Source organism: Cydia amplana, chromosome 1 (assembly GCF_948474715.1).
Source record: "Cydia amplana chromosome 1, ilCydAmpl1.1, whole genome shotgun sequence".
In the NCBI taxonomy this organism is placed as follows: domain Eukaryota; kingdom Metazoa; phylum Arthropoda; class Insecta; order Lepidoptera; family Tortricidae; genus Cydia; species Cydia amplana.
In genome coordinates, this window is record NC_086069.1 from 20096326 (window position 1) to 20116204 (window position 19879).

Below are 19879 nucleotides of genomic sequence, written 5' to 3' on the forward strand. Positions count from 1 at the left end.
TAAATAATACATTAGTTATGGACATGCTAGTTATTATTAAAATTATTCACACTTACATTATTATTGTTTGTTATTTATTTCACCCACGTGTACCTAGGTATTGTAAATTTTTATAGTTAGTTCGTTTTTCAGACTTCCGAATAATAAATCAATGTTCCATGGTTTTTCCATTATATCCATATTCCATACACAAATAAATTAAGGGAATACCGACACCGATGTAATGTAGTGTTCGTTATTAAATTATACACCGGCACTTAGGGTCGGTTGCACCAAACTTTAGTCATCGTTAAAGAGTTCGCTAAATTTTATTGTATCGAAAGTTTTATAGTAAAGCACCAGGGCGCGCCGGCTAACGTTGATCAGTCTGTCAACACTTGACACTTAGTGCGGATGGTGCAACTGGCCCTAAATCGCATGTTTAAGTTCTAAAAAAAGCGCGAGCGAGCGAGTGCGTCGAAGGTATAGGTAGTTCTTATAAGAATCATCACATCGACCCCTACACAGTGGTCACCTTACATCCAGGCGCCGGGGGGCCGCCCACCTATCGATCCCGCTGCTCACGCGATTGCCGCCAGCTAAAATACATATTTAATTGAACTAAATTAAGCACCTTTGCATGGAATCTTGGCTAGTCGTTAAATGTGGTGATTAGGAAAATTTTGCAATGATAAAAAGCGGCGGCAATGATGACATCATTAATATCAAATTTCTATGAAAATATGACGTTTCCTGATATAAATATGACACTCTCCCTCTCTTTGTTATATTCAAATCGATGCAAAGATAGCTTAAGACGTACTCTAAAAGTCTCAATCAGGTAATCACTACGTACACAATAGTTATTTGTACAACAAGTGATCAAAGTTTGATATTTCTTCGAGTGCTTATCTTGAGTCCCGTGCAAGCGAAAGATTCTATAGTAGATTCACGAGCGTAGCGAGTGAATCTAATTTAGAATCTTGAGCGTAGTAAGGGACTCAAAAGCGCACGAGATGTAAATAACTTTGATCTCGTGTAGTTCACAAAACTTTTCACCTCAGCAGTGAGAACATATTAGAGAACTCGAAAAATGTATTCCTTCTTCATCACTTACCTCTATTCACTCATGTTTTCTTAAGATATACCAACAATTAAGTTTTCACCTCAGCAGCTCGAACAAGGGTACTTTGCTACTTAAAAACAGTGAGCAAAATTGCATTTTGCTCATTTTGTCTCACTCAGTGAGCAAAATGCGATTTTGCTCACTGTTTTTAAGTAGCAAAGTACCCTTGTTCGAGCTGCTGAGGTGAAAAAGTTTATTTAAATTTACCTATTGGAGAAAGTTGTTAAAAACGACTGAAACTAAGAATCTATTTAATTTAATTTAATTTGTCTAGCTCTAGACTCTTGAGCGGATCAAATGTTGTTCTGGGTGGCTTGTAGAGCCGTAATAATTGTACCTTCAAAAATCCGCGGTTTGCCGTCCACTGCTCTGAACAGTCAATATAAGAATAGGTCATATAGGTAACTTATTATAAATAAATTTTCAGATATTCAAGAATTCTACGAGCTAACACTACTCGATGACACCAAATCTATCCAGCAGAAGACGGCGGAGACCATCCGCATCGCCAACAAGTGGGAAGCAGATGGCACGCGTCGGGAAGTGAGTCTTTAATTTTGTACCCATACCCAGCAAAACAACCTGTTAACGCAATCATGATTTTTGAAATAGATACCTATATATAGTTAATATAAAAAAAAAAATTGGTTCAGACCGTGTTGGGTTTAGATGTTTTAATATTGTTCTAGGCATTGACTTATAACTGACTTATTGTAGACTTCGCAAAGACGGACCGGCTACTACACCTACGGCTTGTATAGTAATCATAGAGATGGTAGTAATGTACTATTGTATGTACTACAAATACCTAACAGTAGTAGTGAAAAGCACTTTGTAATTACTCGACCAAACTGCTATCTCTATCTATAGATGGAATCTCCGCACGGATCGGCCCTCAAACTAACTCTATTCGATCTATTTGATCACTTTCTAGCGTCTTCAACAATGTACTACTTATTTAATGATACTAGCATACCTAAACAAAGCATCTTGTCACCTTTCGGTGCGGAACTCTAAACGGCCAAAATTTGAGCAAAGCCATAGAAAAATAAATACATAAGAGTGCTCACTCCATACATCAGTTTTAGTAACAAAAAGACTATTAGCATCTAGCGTCGAATAGCGGAACTATCAGTACTGCTACTTGACGTGTACTTGACAATAGATGTTGCCACCGACCGGAAAGTCTTATGCTGTTGAGATAAGACTTTCCGGTCGGTGCTACATCTATTGTTAAGTAGCAGTACTGATAGTTCCGCTACTCGATGCTAGATGTAGACACTGAAATTAATAGTCTGAACTGATGTATGCAGTGAGCACTCTATGTATTTTTTTCTCTATGGCAAAGCTTGCGAATTGATCCGTTAAGAACCTACTTATATTTTATTTTCTAAAATGACTTTAATTTTGTAGTGTTCAAAATGTAGGTACCTACTTATTATGAAATATATCAGGAAAATGGCCGGGTCGCTTCCAAGCCTCAGTTAACAATGTTTTATTTCATTTTTGCTTGACTGTTATTTATTTTACCGACCCGTGCCCACTAATTGGTTACCTACTCTACGTCAGAAGCAAATCGTTAGCAATGTTTATTTTGCTTTTATATCAGCTATCGTTCTGTTTTACGAGTATGGATAACGTTTTGAGGCCAAAATCTGCTTGCGATCAAAGTTTTGAAAACCGTGATCGTCCTTATATCGTAATACAGTGAAACCTGGATAAGTGAGACTTCAAGGGACGAGCAGATTTGTCTCACTTAAAGAGGTATTTCACTTACCCAGGCTCTCAGTTAGCCAGGTACAAATAAATGTCTGTCTCATTTACAGAGGGTCCCATTAATAGAGGTGAGAATAGAGGATATATTTCAGTTATAGAGGTGGTTAATAAGGTATTTTGTAATTATCTTTAAAAATAAATAAGGTAAAATAATCCTTGTCCCTAAATATTTTTTAAGTCTGTTTAAATATTTCTTTGAATTTATTTTGAATGATTCTCCAAAGGATAGATTTGATACGGACTTCATTGCGTCTTAGAAATGTATTAAATGAAAATCTGTTTATTCGTGTTACTTATCAAAATTTCAGCTTTCGTTTCGATAGTTTTAACTACATAAAGTAACTAAATGAAACTTGAAGTCGTTTAGACACAATTAAGCAAATGCGGAATTTGTGCATAGACTAAGAGTTAGTAAGAATACGGAAATTGATCAATAAAGTTCAAGTTAGAGAGGTCATAGATTGACGTTATCTCAGATATAGAGGTCAATTCCTATACAATTCTAAAAAAACAATTAGAAAAATGTAGTCTTATAAATATAGTCTCAGTAATAGAGGTAAAATACACTCTTTGACTCACTTATAGAGGTAAATGTGACTATAAAATCACAACAGCTAATCCCAGTTATAGAGGTTCGTTTTTTCTCACTAACAGAGGTAATTCAGTGCTAAAGTGTCGGGACCGCACCATGAGTCCCAGCTATAGAGGTTTCTCACTTATCCAGGTCCCACTTAACCAGGTTTCACTGTATAAGTATTTAGAAGTTAGACCAAGATAAGTCTGCAACGATATTGATATCACACGCATTGCAATTGTTATTTTAAAAGTCAAACTTTTATATTTTAACGTATAAATAACACTTGCACTGCGTGTGCTATCAAAATCGTTGTAGGTAGACTTTTCTTGGTCTAACTCTAGCCTTTTTATCGTGTTGCTAATGCTAAAAATTAAAAAAAATAACGAACCGATGAACTAAATAAATGAGGAGTTCTGAGGAAATATAGTATAAATTAGCATAATATATGTATGTTTATGTAAGTCATATACCTCGATATTAAACTTTCGTGAGACATATTTTAACTCACTAGCGACTAGAGAATAGTCAATAACGACTAAAAATTCAAGTGAGTGAAACCGTTGTCGTCTAAACAGTTTAGTCATAATTATACCTATTCATTGGAATGTATCTTTTAATTTTTTCAGATTCAGTCGGAAGAAAGCGATTACAGATCGGTCTCCAATGCCTTCCTTCAAGACAGCAACCGGAAATCAGATCGCAGTAGCTATACACCGGATTCAGCAAAGGTAAATGTGTCTTCACGTTGCATAAATAATACGTTAGATTAGAGACAATTTCAATTGAATCCAGATCCATGGAGGTAACCGTGTTGTTAAACCACTTCATTATACTTGTAGACAAGTATAATGATTGATTGATGATTGTGTTTTTGCCCGTAAACCTACGCTATAAAATTGAATAAACATACCTAGGTACAAGGGCGGATTCAGCTTTATGGCCAAACATGGTCAAATTCTAGTGTTTTTTTCGCGCATAGTTACGATTTATTTATTGTAGAGTAGACCCAGCCTAGAGCCAGAGCTGGATCAGCCTACGCCTAGGTATTCATAATTTATATTCTACGTGTCATGTACCTATCATATAAATTACCTATCCTACCCATCCAAAAACTTAAAACAGGCTAGTACCTACTTAATTTACTGTCATGAATTAATTTTATAGATGGAAATCATGCAGTCGATGGCCCCGGACAGTGGAGAGGTTCAAGAAAAAAAGGTACATAAATAAAAAGCCCGTAGTACCTACACATATCTATCTGAGACCTACACGGCCGGCAACAGTGGCAAGGTCACCCTGACCTTGGTTGGCTCGGAAATTACCAAGATCGCGGTGGTCGGAAGCCTCGTTGCCGACCATGTAGTAAGTAGGCGCCTAATGTTATGAACGCCTGGATAAAATAGTAAGATAGGTACACACTCATAATAGCCGTTAGATAGGTATTTATATTTTAAGGCGTTAACGGGTTGCATTTGAATATAGGTATGTATATGAAAACCTGTTTATAAAGGTAAAGGTGAAAGTCTTTTTTACGATGACCAATCAAGTATAGAGCTTTTAATAACATTTCTAATTTGTATTTACAGTACCTACTTAACTACATATCGTTGGTTTGAAAAAAGCGACATCTAGTGTGGAATCTTTGTAACACGTTGAACTTAATCGATTGGTGTTTCTGGTTCCGTTCCGTTTTATTTATTTTTTCTTTTTGATGTGATGACGTGACGTCTGCAAACGCTACATACAAGTGGTCGGTAATGGCGGACGGTTGTTTCGCGTCCCGACGTACTATTTATAACCTAAAATATAGTACAAGTTTTCGGCGATATGTACGCTAAAGTTTCGTCGTTGTGTGGATTAGTGCCGTTGTATTTCTTCGTTGTGCCAATGCCTAATAAACTTTGCATCAGCTGAAGGGATTCTGTTCGTCGTAAATGAATAGTGACATGATATTACAAATAAAATTTTGACATTCATTCTGCTGATATTTCGTATTCGTCGCAAGTAAGGCCATTTAATAAACACTGATCTATTTTTAAACGTTTAGTAATTTCTTTACACCTTGGGAACGTTTCTGATTCTTGGTGAGACTAATGCGACTTACGAGTTAGTTTTGCTTGCTCCGAATCGCTGTGTTACTCACTGATTGTTGTACCTGCTCATAATATTATCAAATAAACATAAATCGCATACTAATAACGTAACACGGACATTCTAATTAAAGTTCATCGCTTTGACATTCATACCATCCTGTCATTGGACGCAATATAGTAACACGCTTTTAATCACACTTATACATTATCTACTAAAAATCACTATCAGAAAGGGCTCGGCTCGAAGACCTGGACGATTATGAGATAAGGGTTGCAATATTCAATAATCTAATTACAATCTACTTGTTAAGGATGCCATTGAAGCCAACTATATGCAAAATGGGTACCATACTTTATAAGGAAGTTCAAAATGTAAACTTTTTTGGTGCAAGCTAGATGTGGGTTTTAGGTAGAGAATGGTGCATGCCGACCATCTTCAAATAAGGTGCTGAAAGAGGACTCGAGTGTGTAACTAACAATGCATGCAGTGTACATAGTATAACTGAGAACACCAAAAGGCTATGCATAACTTCCTCCAAAATGACTGAGAGACGGAAGAAAAAATCCCATAATGGATTCCTAAGGAAGGTTTCCTCCCTTTTCAATCTTGACACGGTGAGTAAACCTTAAGTTTTATTGAGTTATATTATATAAAAAGACCTTCACCTTTGCCAAATGCACATATTTATGTGTTCAATTTATTATTAAATGAGTATTTAAATGATGTGTGATATATAGATTATTCTATCCATGTACTCATGTAAATTGATTTGATGATAGATATGATTATTTTCAAAAGGTTTTAAGTCATCAATCTTTTCATTTGTAATGGGAATATAGGCTACATTTAGGCCAATGCGGGCAAGCTTTACAGATCAATAATAGTGGCTTCATACAGCCATATATTTATTGTTATTGGTGTGACATTTCTATCATTTCATAGCATTCCTTTAATATCATTTTTCCTGCACAGACTTGTTCATAAAGATATTGATTCACATAATTATAGTTAAACATCAAATTCCCATTTTTAGGGTTCCGTAGCCAAATGGCAAAAAACGGAACCCTTATAGATTCGTCATGTCTGTCTGTCTGTCTGTCTGTCCGTCTGTCTGTCCGTCCGTATGTCACAGCCACTTTTCTCTGAAACTATAAGAACTATACTGTTGAAACTTGGTAAGTAGATGTATTCTGTGAACTGCATTAAGATTTTGACACAAAAATAGAAAAAAAACAATACATTTTTGGGGTTCCCCATACTTCGAACTGAAATTCAAAAATTTTTTTTCATCAAACCCATAGGGTAATTGTGTCAGATACCGTCCAATTATAGGAGATGTCTACTTTGAAATGCTAAAAAAAAATATTTAAGTAGTCTTACTTAAATGTGCTATATTTGTTTGTATTGCTCATATTGTCTATTTTAGGTTAATATTACGTGACCTTAAATAATATTTACGGTTTATTTCATAAAAAATATATTATGAAAAAGTAGGGTTATTTCAGTTTCCGTCCGCCTGTGAGCTACTTTTCGTCCACGTATGAGTCAGTTTTCGTCCACTGTATGAAAAAGTACTGTAGGGTGCATTATTGCATTGAAAATCAATTATACCTATCTTTATTTTTTGTTTTTATGTTATATAGATAATTCTTAGTTAGTTACTAGCTTCTGCCCGTGACTTCGACCGCGTAGAATGGTTATTTTCGTGATAAATATTTATATATATTTCCTTCCTCAGGACTCAGACCGACAAACAGTGTTACATTCGCATTTATAATATATAATATCAATATAATAAGGAATCATTTATTTTTAAGCTATGTACGTTACTAGTACCGACTTAGTTTTGTTGTATATAGGGTCGTTGCGTTAGTTTTCATCAACTTATCGGAGCTGCCAGAGTAGCTGGACAGTAAAATTTATCATGAAATACCCACTTAAATATATGATAGTTATTTGTTTTCTTGTGTTAATTTATGTATGCGACAAAAAAATCGCAGCGATTTTAAAATTGTGATTTGTCACATTTTTCCGCGACTGCTCGCGACGCCATTGTCACAAAGTGAATTGCAGCATACGGAGTTGTATGGCCCCGCGCGCACTGCGATAATAAAATCGCACCCCGGACCTCAGTCGGCATTTCGCTCTCCAAGAGTCAACATATCGGAACCTGCTTCTCCAATGGAGTCACAAGATGAGACGCTAGATGTTGACCGTTTAATTATAGAAATAGAAGGAGATCACCTTTGTGGTATAAATACTCAGTCATACAGCGATTGCATATTGTTTCACGCCTGGCGACTGGTACGAAATCCATGTCGAGAATGAACAAATCGTCGACTTTTCATCGCAGTGCGCGCAGTGAATTTTCTGCGATAAATTACAGCGCGATTCTAAAATCGTCTCGCAAAAATTAAAATCGTGGTGCGCGCTTGGCCTTACAGACGCCCGGACCGTGACTTTGCGGTCCGGCGCACGTTCGATCGTGTGTAAGGTGATCCGCCGTATGTACGTCCATTAAAGCCGTGTAACAGACAACCGCACCCATGAGTGAGAGCGAGAAAGAGATGGCTTTTAAGGACGCAGTTTTATAAAGCCCCACATTCACACTCCTACCGTGTAGGCCGCCTCGTAGTCCGCCTCGTTGGGTAGGATTGTGTATGGGGGTTGTGGACTACGAGCCGTCCTACAAACGGCTAAACGGTAGGACGGCTCGTAGTCTACAACCCCCATACACAATCCTACCCAACGAGGCGGCCTACAAGGTAGGAGTGTGAATGCGGGGCTTAAGTGAGAGCGAAAAACAGATACTTATTAAACCAGCATCCACACGGCCTGGTACAGAGGGGCTACCGCGAAAACCGAAATTCGCAAATTACGGGGATCTTTCTCCTTTACTCCAATGAAGGCGTAATTAGAGTGAAAGAGAAAAATGCCCGCAATTTGCGAACTTCGATTTTCGCGGTTATAGCCCTGCTATCAGTTCATGCTGTAGGATATAGAGCGAGATAGGGAGACAATTATATGTCTCATTCTTGCAGGACTATTTTGTAACATCGTGTAAATACTGCTTAATAATCATAGACATTTCAATTATTTTAAAGCCTGCTCCACACTCGTGCGCGAGATATTAAGGAGGGAAAATCGTAAGATTTGACATTTTTTATATTAAGATTCGAGTAATGCTTGATGCTTAAATAATTAATTGCCTATTTTAACTTATTTCCTCGCATATTTGGGGCAAACCACTATGCTCCGGTGGGAATAGCAATTCGTGGAATCGTCTCATTGTCGGACTCAGTTCAATTCTTTCATTTCGTCGAACAAAATCGAAACTCATCCACGAATTGCTATTTTCGCCCTCAGTAATCATGTAATAATAAATCTCGTCTACACCACTCATAGTACATGGACGGAAACTGAAACAATATTTAAAGCTATTTTTAGTTTTCGACCACGTATTTTAAACATGATTTTAATCAAGCAACACTGACAAAATCGTGGACGAAAACTAAAATGTATAATCTTATAAGCAAGAAACATCATTTTAAGAGAAAATATATAGTAGTTTATAAGTCTTTTGAAGTAAAACGATCATAACAAATACTCACCTAGCTGTTCCAGTTACCGTCCGTGTGGTCGGAAACTAAATATTTTTCAAAATTAGTATGTCAGTACTCGTCCACTAAATTTATCAAAGATTATTATGAAAAAACTATAAAAAACACTTAAAATTGCGTTTACTATACTTTTAAGTTGCAGTATGTGCCAATAACGTAACTTAAACTAGTTAAATTAATTAATAAACTTACCGTGAACATTTGCCGCCAACACTTTTTTTTTCTTGCAAAATGACGTTTTCAAGCTCTGGATGCAATGCCGCCACTTACATAATTTTTTTTAAAGCCGCTATTTGTCAAATAACACTTTTATTTTGGTAAAAATATTGCTTAGACATTATGGATTGCAACAAATCCAAACATGTGTGAGAAGGCTTGTTTATATTCAAATTTTCCGCAATTCTTTGTAGCAACTCCGCCAAGTGGACGGAAACAGGCACTGGACGGCAAACAGACACAATTACCCTACGTGTGGGGTATCTATGGATAGGTCTTCAAAAATGATATTGAGGTTCCTAATATCATTTTTTTCTAAACTGAATAGTTTGCGCGAGAGACACTTCCAAAGTGGTAAAATGTGTGTCCCCCCTCCCTGTAACTTCTAAAATAAGAGAATGATAAAACTAAAAAAAATATATGATGTACATTACCATGTAAACTTCCACCGAAAATTGGTTTGAACGAGATCTAGTAAGTAGTTTTTTTTTATACGTCATAAATCGCCTAAATACGGAACCCTTCATGGGCGAGTCCGACTCGCACTTGGCCGCTTTTTGGTTATGATATGATCTTTAGCTATGTATAGGTTTTTTATCTATTTTTAAGTTACTTAATTAGTATTTAAACAAACTATTTCAAGACAGTGAAAATCATGCTGTTATCGCGCTAAAGCGTAAAAGGACATACTATATATGTAGAGGTTTTTTGCAGCTGTTTCGTTAATGTTATTATGTTCCAGTAGAAAATTATCTTAACAGTTTTTATGACAGGTACTATCTGGTCCTGGTACTATGGTATTTCAAAATAATCAAGATGAATCATAGGCATTCATTCTTATCTTAAGTGGTTTAAAATCACTTACAATTATTTTAGTGTTAGTAAACCATTTGTTTGAAGTTTGAAATACATTTCTTCTTTCTTGCTTACAGGCTCATGTTACAACACCTGAAATGAAGCAGGTAAATAGTAGGATAATAATGTATATTTCCTTTATTTTTACAAATTGACCTAGATCTATCACTGAACTAAATAAAATTCATATGGTAAATTCATAAGGTCATATGGGTAAGTTGAACTGGCCTTCACATTGGGGCCTGTTCACACATTGATGTGTTTATTGTGAGGTCATACATTTACCATTAAACACAAGTAGCAAATAGCCAAACTTACCCTTATTTACCTTACATGACTCACAAACATAGTAAATGTGGTAACTATTGGTGTTAAGAGGATCCTGACACAATATAATGTAATTAGATGATTTTTGTAATTGAAACATATATTTAATTAGTATCTCATGTCTACTTTTACAAAAATTACACAACAAGTGATTCACTGCTACCAGCACTAAAATATACCAGAGTTTAGTAATAGTTAATTGTATAAATAGAAATCTTGTAATTCAGTCCCTTTGTAAGATTGCATTTATTGGAAACTAATATACAATGCCAACAAACTTTAATTTGTTTAGTTAATTGTTCTTATAGAATAGTAAACTAGGTTTAAAGCAATCCACAACTATCTTCTATTGCATGTGATGAGATGTGACTGATAGATTTATTGTTGAAATGTTGCACTACCAATCAATAACTTGAAAGTTACAGGTAAATGGAATCGAAGGTGGTGGTCCAGAGCGTACCACAGGTGAAGATGGGAATGTATACTTGACTGTAGTGTTGTCCCGGGCCGGCGGCGCTGGGCTGGGGTTCAGTATTGCCGGGGGCTCCGACAATCCCCACATTGGGGATGACCCGCACATCTACGTCACCAAGTTGATTCCGGGGGGCGCAGCCGCCGCTAGTCAGTTGCAGATTAATGACGCCATATTACAAGTAAGTGGTTAAGCACCTTATCCAATCTAAGTACATTAATAAGAATTTAATTGAATAAGAAAGGACCAAGTTTGTTTTTAGCTAAATAATAATTACGGAACTTTCTTTTTCTTAGACCATTATAGTGTCGCCACTGCCGGGCAAAGGCAACTATATTACGGAACTATAGCCTTTATTTTTTTTACAGGTTAATGAAACAAATGTTGAAAATGTGACACATGCCGAAGCGGTTGACGCACTGAAAAAGGCAGGGAACACTGTGAGACTGGTACGTTAGACAAGGTTTTGTTGGTTATGATGTTTGCATGCCACTTTATAATGTGCCGTGTGGTATTACAGAATCACACAATCCCACAATTTTAATATTAATAACTGTTTACAGAAAATAAAACGGCCCGGCACCGAAGACACTACAAACACATCTCAAAGTAATAAAGAGGATGCGGTCGAAATAGAATTAGTAAAAGGAGGTTCGGGCTTGGGATTCAGCATAGCGGGTGGCGTGGGCAACCAACACATACCCGGGGACAACGGTATCTATGTCACAAAGATCATGGCCGGCGGCGCGGCGCACCGCGACGGTCGGTTGCGCGTCGGCGACAAACTGCTCATGGTCAAGAACACCTCTGTGAGTACATATCTACTAGCTACTTGCTGCTTAAGCTTGTATCATTTAAGGCTAGGGACATGAATGGCGTGAATCATGCAATTTGATAGCTACGAGATTTGAGTGTCAAAATATCATGGCGCGTGGGGTATTGGAAGGGCAGCTCAACTACAAGCTGTTTGTGGTCAATACCACAGATCTGGAAGTGTTAGTGTATTTGTGCTTTCGCCCCCACAACAACAATAGTGCCACTGCCGTACGATCAAAATTAGAAATTGTCCTTATGGACAGACCAGACAACTGACGAATGCTTGCTTGTTGTCTGCCTGAGGATTTCACATTTGAAATGTTCGCTGCGGCAATTAGTGTAACTCGTAATTAACCATACTATGTATCAGGTCTTTCGGCCCTATGCCGCAGTGAGCGTGCTAGAGAATATAAAATACGCTAAACTATACACTATTGGGATTTTATATTTTTTATTTAGGTAGTTAATCATTAAGTAACTTCTTTTTGTTGTCAGAACTGCTTACTATTTAGAATGGCGTAAACATTCACTTTAATCTGGGTCACTCTTGCTCACGGGCACAAAAATAGAGCCACCTCGTTTAATCTTTTAAATGTTGTATTGTTTATCGTCATCTTCGACTCGTAAAAGAGCATAATAGCATTTCATACGCTAATACGCATGCATGCACGATTGTGTTTAATTTGTTATTTGTATGTAACATATTCTACTCTGCGTACGTCGCGTGCCTTGAAAGTTAATGAAAGGGCTATTGTTACAAAGTGGGAATCTAGATATCGTCAGTGAAACTTTTGCGTGTAGGCAAGGTTACACATGCTATGATAATAAAATAAGGCAACATGTAACTACGTCGCGACTACTGTATTAGGAAGAGGTAAGTACATTTAGTAGTATTTCATTTGCATTTATTATTATGGTTGCTCTTACAAGTATTACGTGGTTAAAGATACACCTACGAAACATATTGAATATTTTGTGTTGAGATTTTGGAGCCTTCCATCAAATTATCTACCATGTTATGTAGGTGCAAACACAATTTTTATCGAGTTTTATAAACATGACTTTAAACTATTTATAGATAGGGTTCAATTAGAGAATCTCACAGGCCTCACAGCATGCCCTGTGGGAATTTGGTTGAAATATTTTTTTATGCACAATGTTGGCACTGATCAAGACTACGTTGGAGCGTTGTTTTACTATTGACTGAGCGAGAGCGCAGGGTCGCCGTTTCTGCTAGGGCAAAAATTCTTTCGTATGTTCGGCTGTTCTCCTCTAGAGGGCTCTTAACTGTTTCGCGTGAAATTTTGTAAGCACGATCTATACTTGGACTATATGGTATTTTTTTGATTCAGTTTTTTTAAGTTGCGGAGCCCAAGGGCGAGTTGGCGAGGCCTATAGCTGAAACACTAACATAGGTTCCTATAGAATAATGCAACCATTACGCTTCTGCTTCCTTAACTTGTGCACACAGTGGCGTCACCAAAAAAAATCGAAGAACTATGTTGCAATGCTTGCATCTATTATTACTACATCGTAAGTTCGATCTGAGCTATGTATTTCAGGCCTTTTGTGCTTTTACTACCTATGTATGGCTCACCAACAGTTGAACATGAACACAATTGTCGTTTTCAGCGTGGTGACGTGGACCTGGACAACGTGACGCACGAGGACGCAGTGGCCGCGCTGAAGGCGACCGGCGAGCGCGTGCAGCTGGTGCTGGTGCCGGGGCCGCGCCACTCGCACCCACCCGGCCAGCCCTCGCCGCGCAGCTCGCGCGCCAACACGCGTAAGTGTCCTCTGTATGCAGCGCGGGGACGTACACCTGCCGACGTGACGCACGAGGACGCAGTGGCCGCGCTGAAGGCGACCGGCGAGCGCGTGCAGCTGGTGCTGGTGCCGGGCCCGCGCCACTCGCACCCACCCGGCCAGCCCTCGCCGCGCAGCTCGCGCGCCAACACGCGTAAGTGTCCTCTGTATGCAGCGCGGGGACGTACACCTGCCGACGTGACGCACGAGGACGCAGTGGCCGCGCTGAAGGCGACCGGCGAGCGCGTGCAGCTGGTGCTGGTGCCGGGCCCGCGCCACTCGCACCCACCCGGCCAGCCCTCGCCGCGCAGCTCGCGCGCCAACACGCGTAAGTGTCCTCTGTATGCAGCGCGGGGACGTACACCTGCCGACGTGACGCACGAGGACGCAGTGGCCGCGCTGAAGGCGACCGGCGAGCGCGTGCAGCTGGTGCTGGTGCCGGGCCCGCGCCACTCGCACCCACCCGGCCAGCCCTCGCCGCGCAGCTCGCGCGCCAACACGCGTAAGTGTCCTCTGTATGCAGCGCGGGGACGTACACCTGCCGACGTGACGCACGAGGACGCAGTGGCCGCGCTGAAGGCGACCGGCGAGCGCGTGCAGCTGGTGCTGGTGCCGGGCCCGCGCCACTCGCACCCACCCGGCCAGCCCTCGCCGCGCAGCTCGCGCGCCAACACGCGTAAGTGTCCTCTGTATGCAGCGCGGGGACGTACACCTGCCGACGTGACGCACGAGGACGCAGTGGCCGCGCTGAAGGCGACCGGCGAGCGCGTGCAGCTGGTGCTGGTGCCGGGCCCGCGCCACTCGCACCCACCCGGCCAGCCCTCGCCGCGCAGCTCGCGCGCCAACACGCGTAAGTGTCCTCTGTATGCAGCGCGGGGACGTACACCTGCCGACGTGACGCACGAGGACGCAGTGGCCGCGCTGAAGGCGACCGGCGAGCGCGTGCAGCTGGTGCTGGTGCCGGGCCCGCGCCACTCGCACCCACCCGGCCAGCCCTCGCCGCGCAGCTCGCGCGCCAACACGCGTAAGTGTCCTCTGTATGCAGCGCGGGGACGTACACCTGCCGACGTGACGCACGAGGACGCAGTGGCCGCGCTGAAGGCGACCGGCGAGCGCGTGCAGCTGGTGCTGGTGCCGGGCCCGCGCCACTCGCACCCACCCGGCCAGCCCTCGCCGCGCAGCTCGCGCGCCAACACGCGTAAGTGTCCTCTGTATGCAGCGCGGGGACGTACACCTGCCGACGTGACGCACGAGGACGCAGTGGCCGCGCTGAAGGCGACCGGCGAGCGTGTGCAGCTGTCCTCTGTATCGTAATACAGCTTGAGTCGCAAACAATACCTACAAGTCCGGGTACAAATCTATCGACTCATAAACTAGCGTTAACAAGATAAAACTTGTTTAAAATGGCAGCTAGGTATGTCGGTCTTTATAATAAAAATGTAACCTGTCCTATTATATCTGTACCGTTACCGTGTCAAGTAGTCAAACGTTTCTAAGTACTAATTAATTAGTAGAATGGAAGATCCATCAAAGTGAAAAATAAAGTTTTTCTAACAAATGCCCAAATGCTGGGGTCAACACGGTTTTTTATTAGACTACAGTGATAATCTACCAGTCATACAAATTTAAGTTTTATGTGATATGATAACATTTTTATTGATTAAATAGGACCCGAGTAAGATTAACCCGGAAACCCGATTGAGATCGATTAACTAATCGTCACAATAGCGTCAGCCGCTTCTCTCGATAACCTCGCATCGCTTATCACACCTGTCAATCCTGTCATTTGCCGACGCACGACGCACGCGCAATAAACGATCGTATAGCTGGTCAACCAAATCTTGTCAGTAAAAAAAGGCGCGAAATTCAAATTTTCTATGGGACGCGATCCCTTCGCGCCTACATTTTTCAAATTTGCCGCCTTTTTCTACTGTCAAGATCAGTAGGGCTAAGATGGCCGGCTCTTTATCATTTGTCACCATGGCTGTCACGTTCTAACAAATATGTAAGTGCGAAAGTGACGTATAGCATGACAAGTGATAAAAATGCGGCCATGATACGCTGCCAGCGGGCTCAGCACGGTTCCATTTTTTATCTACTATCACTAAGCCCGTCACTTTCGCACTTACATACTTGTTAGAACGTGACAGGCATGGTGATAAATGATAAAAATGCGACCGTGCTACTAGAGCTGGTTGACCAAGTATACCTATTTCTAGCGTCAAGCGTCGCCAATAATGCGACCGTGCTACTAGAGCTGGTTGACCAAGTATATCTATTTCTAGCGTCAAGCGTCGCCAACTCCCTCCGCCGGGAAGACGTAACGGACAGCTTGGAGGAGCCGCGCGTGGTGGAGCTGGAGAAGGGCGGGCAGGGGCTGGGGTTCAACATCGTGGGCGGCGAGGACGGGCACGGCATCTACGTGTCCTTCCTGCTGGCCGGCGGGCCCGCCGAGCGCTCGGGCCAGCTGCGCCGCGGCGACCGCCTGCTGGCCGTCAACGACACCGACATCACCAGCGCCACGCACGAGCAGGCGGCCAAAGCTTTAAAGGTGACACTGACACACTGACAATCCAACCTCTAGACTGAGCTTAGGCCAATTCTTTCATGAAACCGATGCTGCCAAAAATACGGGGGTGCGGGGGCACGGGATTGACTCGAAGATGGAGTAACGCTACCGTATGTGTGGCAGAGGGGGTAGCGCGACTATGCTATGTCTAGATGTTGGATTGTCTGTGCACTGACATTACCTGTCTGCGATACATTCATTAAAAGCTTGTGTACAAAATGTAATATAAAGAAAATATTGCTTGAACACTTAGCTATATGTAGCTTTCTAGTAGAGCCCTAAGGCTTATCCTATTGTCTATTGTTCAGTAAAACCGCACGTGCTACTTACCTGCAAAAAAGGGTCCTAATTATTCTATTTGGCACCTGAGCGCGGGCTAGTCCAACGCTCAAAAAACCAGTGTAGGTGCGCTCTCCGATAACGCGCCTTTGTTACGCATTTTAATGACACATTTTAGACTGGTTCTGTAGCGTTCGACTCGCCGGCACTCAGTAACCGAAGTACCGATTTTTTATGCAGGTGGTTGTGGCACGTGGCACGAGCGGTTTTACTTAACAATAGACAATAGGATTAGCCTTCGGGCTCTATTAGAAAGCTACAAACTATACTTCATTATGTCTTGCGATGAATTAATAAATGAAAATGAATGTTGAGGCTACAATGGGCCACATATTAATATCTTATAACGAACTTACATACCGAAAGTATACAGAACAACAAACGATTATTATATTTGGGGCTTGTTTTTAAATGTGATGTTTACATTAACGATGTGTATGTGATTTTAGGGAACGGGACAGAATGTAAAGTTAACGGTTGTATATAGACCACAAGAGTACAACAAGTTTGAAGCTCGGATCAATGAACTGAAACAGCATCACACTCTTTTGCGGACGTCACAGAAACGATCCTTGTATGTCAGGTGAGGAATCAGAACAACTACTTATCTCTATCATTTTATACGCCACAAGAGCCATTTGAAGGCCATCGAGGCCTCGATCTGTTCTTAGCTCCTCTGCATACTATGCTATCTTTTGGTGACTATAGTTGTCACTGTAACCGCAGACAAAAACTTTTCATCAAATAGAAATGAGGTGCACACTCATTGCCACCCAGGCAAACAAGACATCCGCACCAGGCCACAACAATTTCGTCATATAAAGCTGTACCACGATCCCGACTATCGGGTCGTCCGGCCTGGGAACGAAATCATAAAATACCCGATAGTCGGGTTTTCGGCACTGAATGTGTTAAGAAACATTTCCGTTGACAACATAGTGGCAGATTTCTTTACAAATTGGATTCAATTGTGAAATAAAGATTAAAAAAAAAAATTTGAATTTAGTCTGTTGATGCGAAAAAAAATGAAATTAATTAAATCTCGAGTGTATTTAACAGTAACTAGGCATTAATTATGTACAGAGCACTTTTCGACTACGACCCGATAAAGGACGACGGCCTACCCTCGCGGGGGCTTCCATTCCGATACGGCGACATTCTGCACGTAACCAACGCGTCCGACGACGAATGGTGGCAAGCCAGGTATTTATATCTTGATTTATTTAATGTATCACATTTTTTAATAAAAATAAAATAATATCGCAGGAAAACCAGACTAATCGTATTTTGGTCAAATGGCGAACACTTTCACGAAACTTGAAGTCACGAGTTATTAATTTATTAATGGTATTTAGGGTATCAATTATAGTATGAATTATCTGAGATGATTTTTTTCGGGCTCGGGCCCTAGTCTATTAAACAAAGGTATTGTTTCCTTTATGCAGTGCTTACACCTGTTTACTGCTAATAGACCCTACTTAAGTAACGGGAACAAACCCGTTTAAAAAGCAAATTTATGATTCTATTTATATGGTTCAAATTCATGAAACAACCCATTTGGAGATTTTTATCTCCAAATCTACCCGTTTTGTTATCTCCAAAGAAAAGACCACCCTGATTGTTCTCAGAATGAGCTGTCACATCAATTTGAACCTTAATACTATCACGATAGTTGCTTTTTAAACGACATGGTTACTTTGGCACGTGCTGAAGACCGCTCTTAAAAGAAACAAAGGCTTTTGTTTAACAGATTAGTGCTCGAGCCCGAAAAAATCATCTGAGATAATTCATACTATATTAAATTATGTTATTAAAATGTGTATTTTTATTTAACAATTTAAGGTTGTTCAACTGTTCATTATAATTATCGTTAGAATTGTTACACATTCACAACAGTAAAGTTGTAAAAACTACCACATCTAAAATGTGCTTATGGTCCTAAAGCCCATCTTTACAAATATTACATAGAATTTAGACAATCTTCGCTTACACAATAACAGAAAACACAGGAAGAGGTTTGATTTGATTTTGTCGGTTCCTGTCGGCTTAGCTAGCACATGATTGGCGCGATAGTATCTCGCGGCGATATAGAACACCCGTCTTTTTTTTCTAACTATGTTAATAAAAGAGGGATGGGTAGTCTATCTCGCCGCGAGATACTGTCGCGCCAATCATGTGCTAGCTAAGCCGACAGGAACCGACAAAATCAAATCAAACGCAAATCTCTTCCTGTGTTTTCTGTTGTAATGCCGTCGTTGTCTGCCCGGCTGATGTAATGCCGTGGTTCCCATACCCGCAGACGGCTGGACACGACGGACCCCGACGCCATCGGCATCATACCGTCGAAGAAGCGCTGGGAGCGCAAGCAGCGCGCCCGAGACCGCCAGGTCAAGTTCCAGGGCCAGGGCACGCCCGTCAGCACGGTCCGTACCTGTACCTACTATACACCGGCCGACTCACAACCCAACTATGGAATGATTGGAATGAACACTTTTAGTGTATGAGCGACACCCTGTATCGGCACAGGGCGGACACGCCATACATCAAAAATGATTTGCGTTTATGTGTGCGCGGCACGTCTGTACACGCGTCATTGAGTTTCTGACGGAATCTCAGTAGAGCGACTTACGCACACATTCATGTCGCGGGCGAGGTAATCCGAATCGGGGCGGGGCGGTGCGTGTCCGTTCTGTATGATAATACTATTACTTATTCTGTGGTATCGGTATACCGTCAGAGCCCACCATTTTATTGGTTAATATGATACATAGATAGATATTTTAATTCCCTCATACATACATCCATAGAGAAATATAGTAAGACAAAGAGTGCTCACTCCATACATGTCTTTTGTTGTTGAGCATAAGACTTTCCGGTCGGTGCTATATCTACTGTCAAGTAGCAGTACTGATAATTCCGCTACTCGATGCTAGATGTCGACACTGAAAATAATAGTCTTTTTGGTACCAAAACTGATATATGGAGTGAGCACTCTATGTATGTTTTTCTCTATAATACATCGCAACGTGCCAGTTCTTGTGAGTCGACCTGTACTCCTCATACAATTTGGCTAAGGGCTGAAAACACCTTGTATACATGTTCAGCAGTTAAGAATATTTTTTACACGTATTTCCAGAGCCAGTCGACTTTAGAAAGAAAAAAACGGACCTTGTCCTTTAGCAGGAGATTCCCCTTCATGAAGAGCAGAGAAGATGGCAAGTCTGAAGACGGATCCGACCAGGAACGTAAGTACTATTCTAGGTTACAAACTTCAAACCAAGCTTATATACGTTACTAATAATTACAC

At 41.0% G+C, this 19879-nt stretch overlaps 1 protein-coding gene across 1 annotated transcript in view; it reads left to right on the forward strand.

Moving 5' to 3' along the window:
- The window catches only part of LOC134650114 (disks large 1 tumor suppressor protein), a 49239-nt gene that overhangs the window by 19996 nt on the left and 9364 nt on the right, over positions 1–19879 (forward strand). The window contains exons 3-15 of the mRNA XM_063504952.1: positions 1533–1648; positions 4085–4186; positions 4623–4676; positions 10321–10350; positions 10996–11223; positions 11411–11491; positions 11606–11851; positions 13491–14862; positions 15950–16215; positions 17022–17155; positions 17656–17775; positions 18872–18995; positions 19709–19817. Of these exons, the coding sequence (XP_063361022.1) occupies positions 1533–1648; positions 4085–4186; positions 4623–4676; positions 10321–10350; positions 10996–11223; positions 11411–11491; positions 11606–11851; positions 13491–14862; positions 15950–16215; positions 17022–17155; positions 17656–17775; positions 18872–18995; positions 19709–19817 (2982 nt within the window). The remainder of the gene's footprint in view (positions 1–1532; positions 1649–4084; positions 4187–4622; positions 4677–10320; positions 10351–10995; positions 11224–11410; positions 11492–11605; positions 11852–13490; positions 14863–15949; positions 16216–17021; positions 17156–17655; positions 17776–18871; positions 18996–19708; positions 19818–19879) is intronic.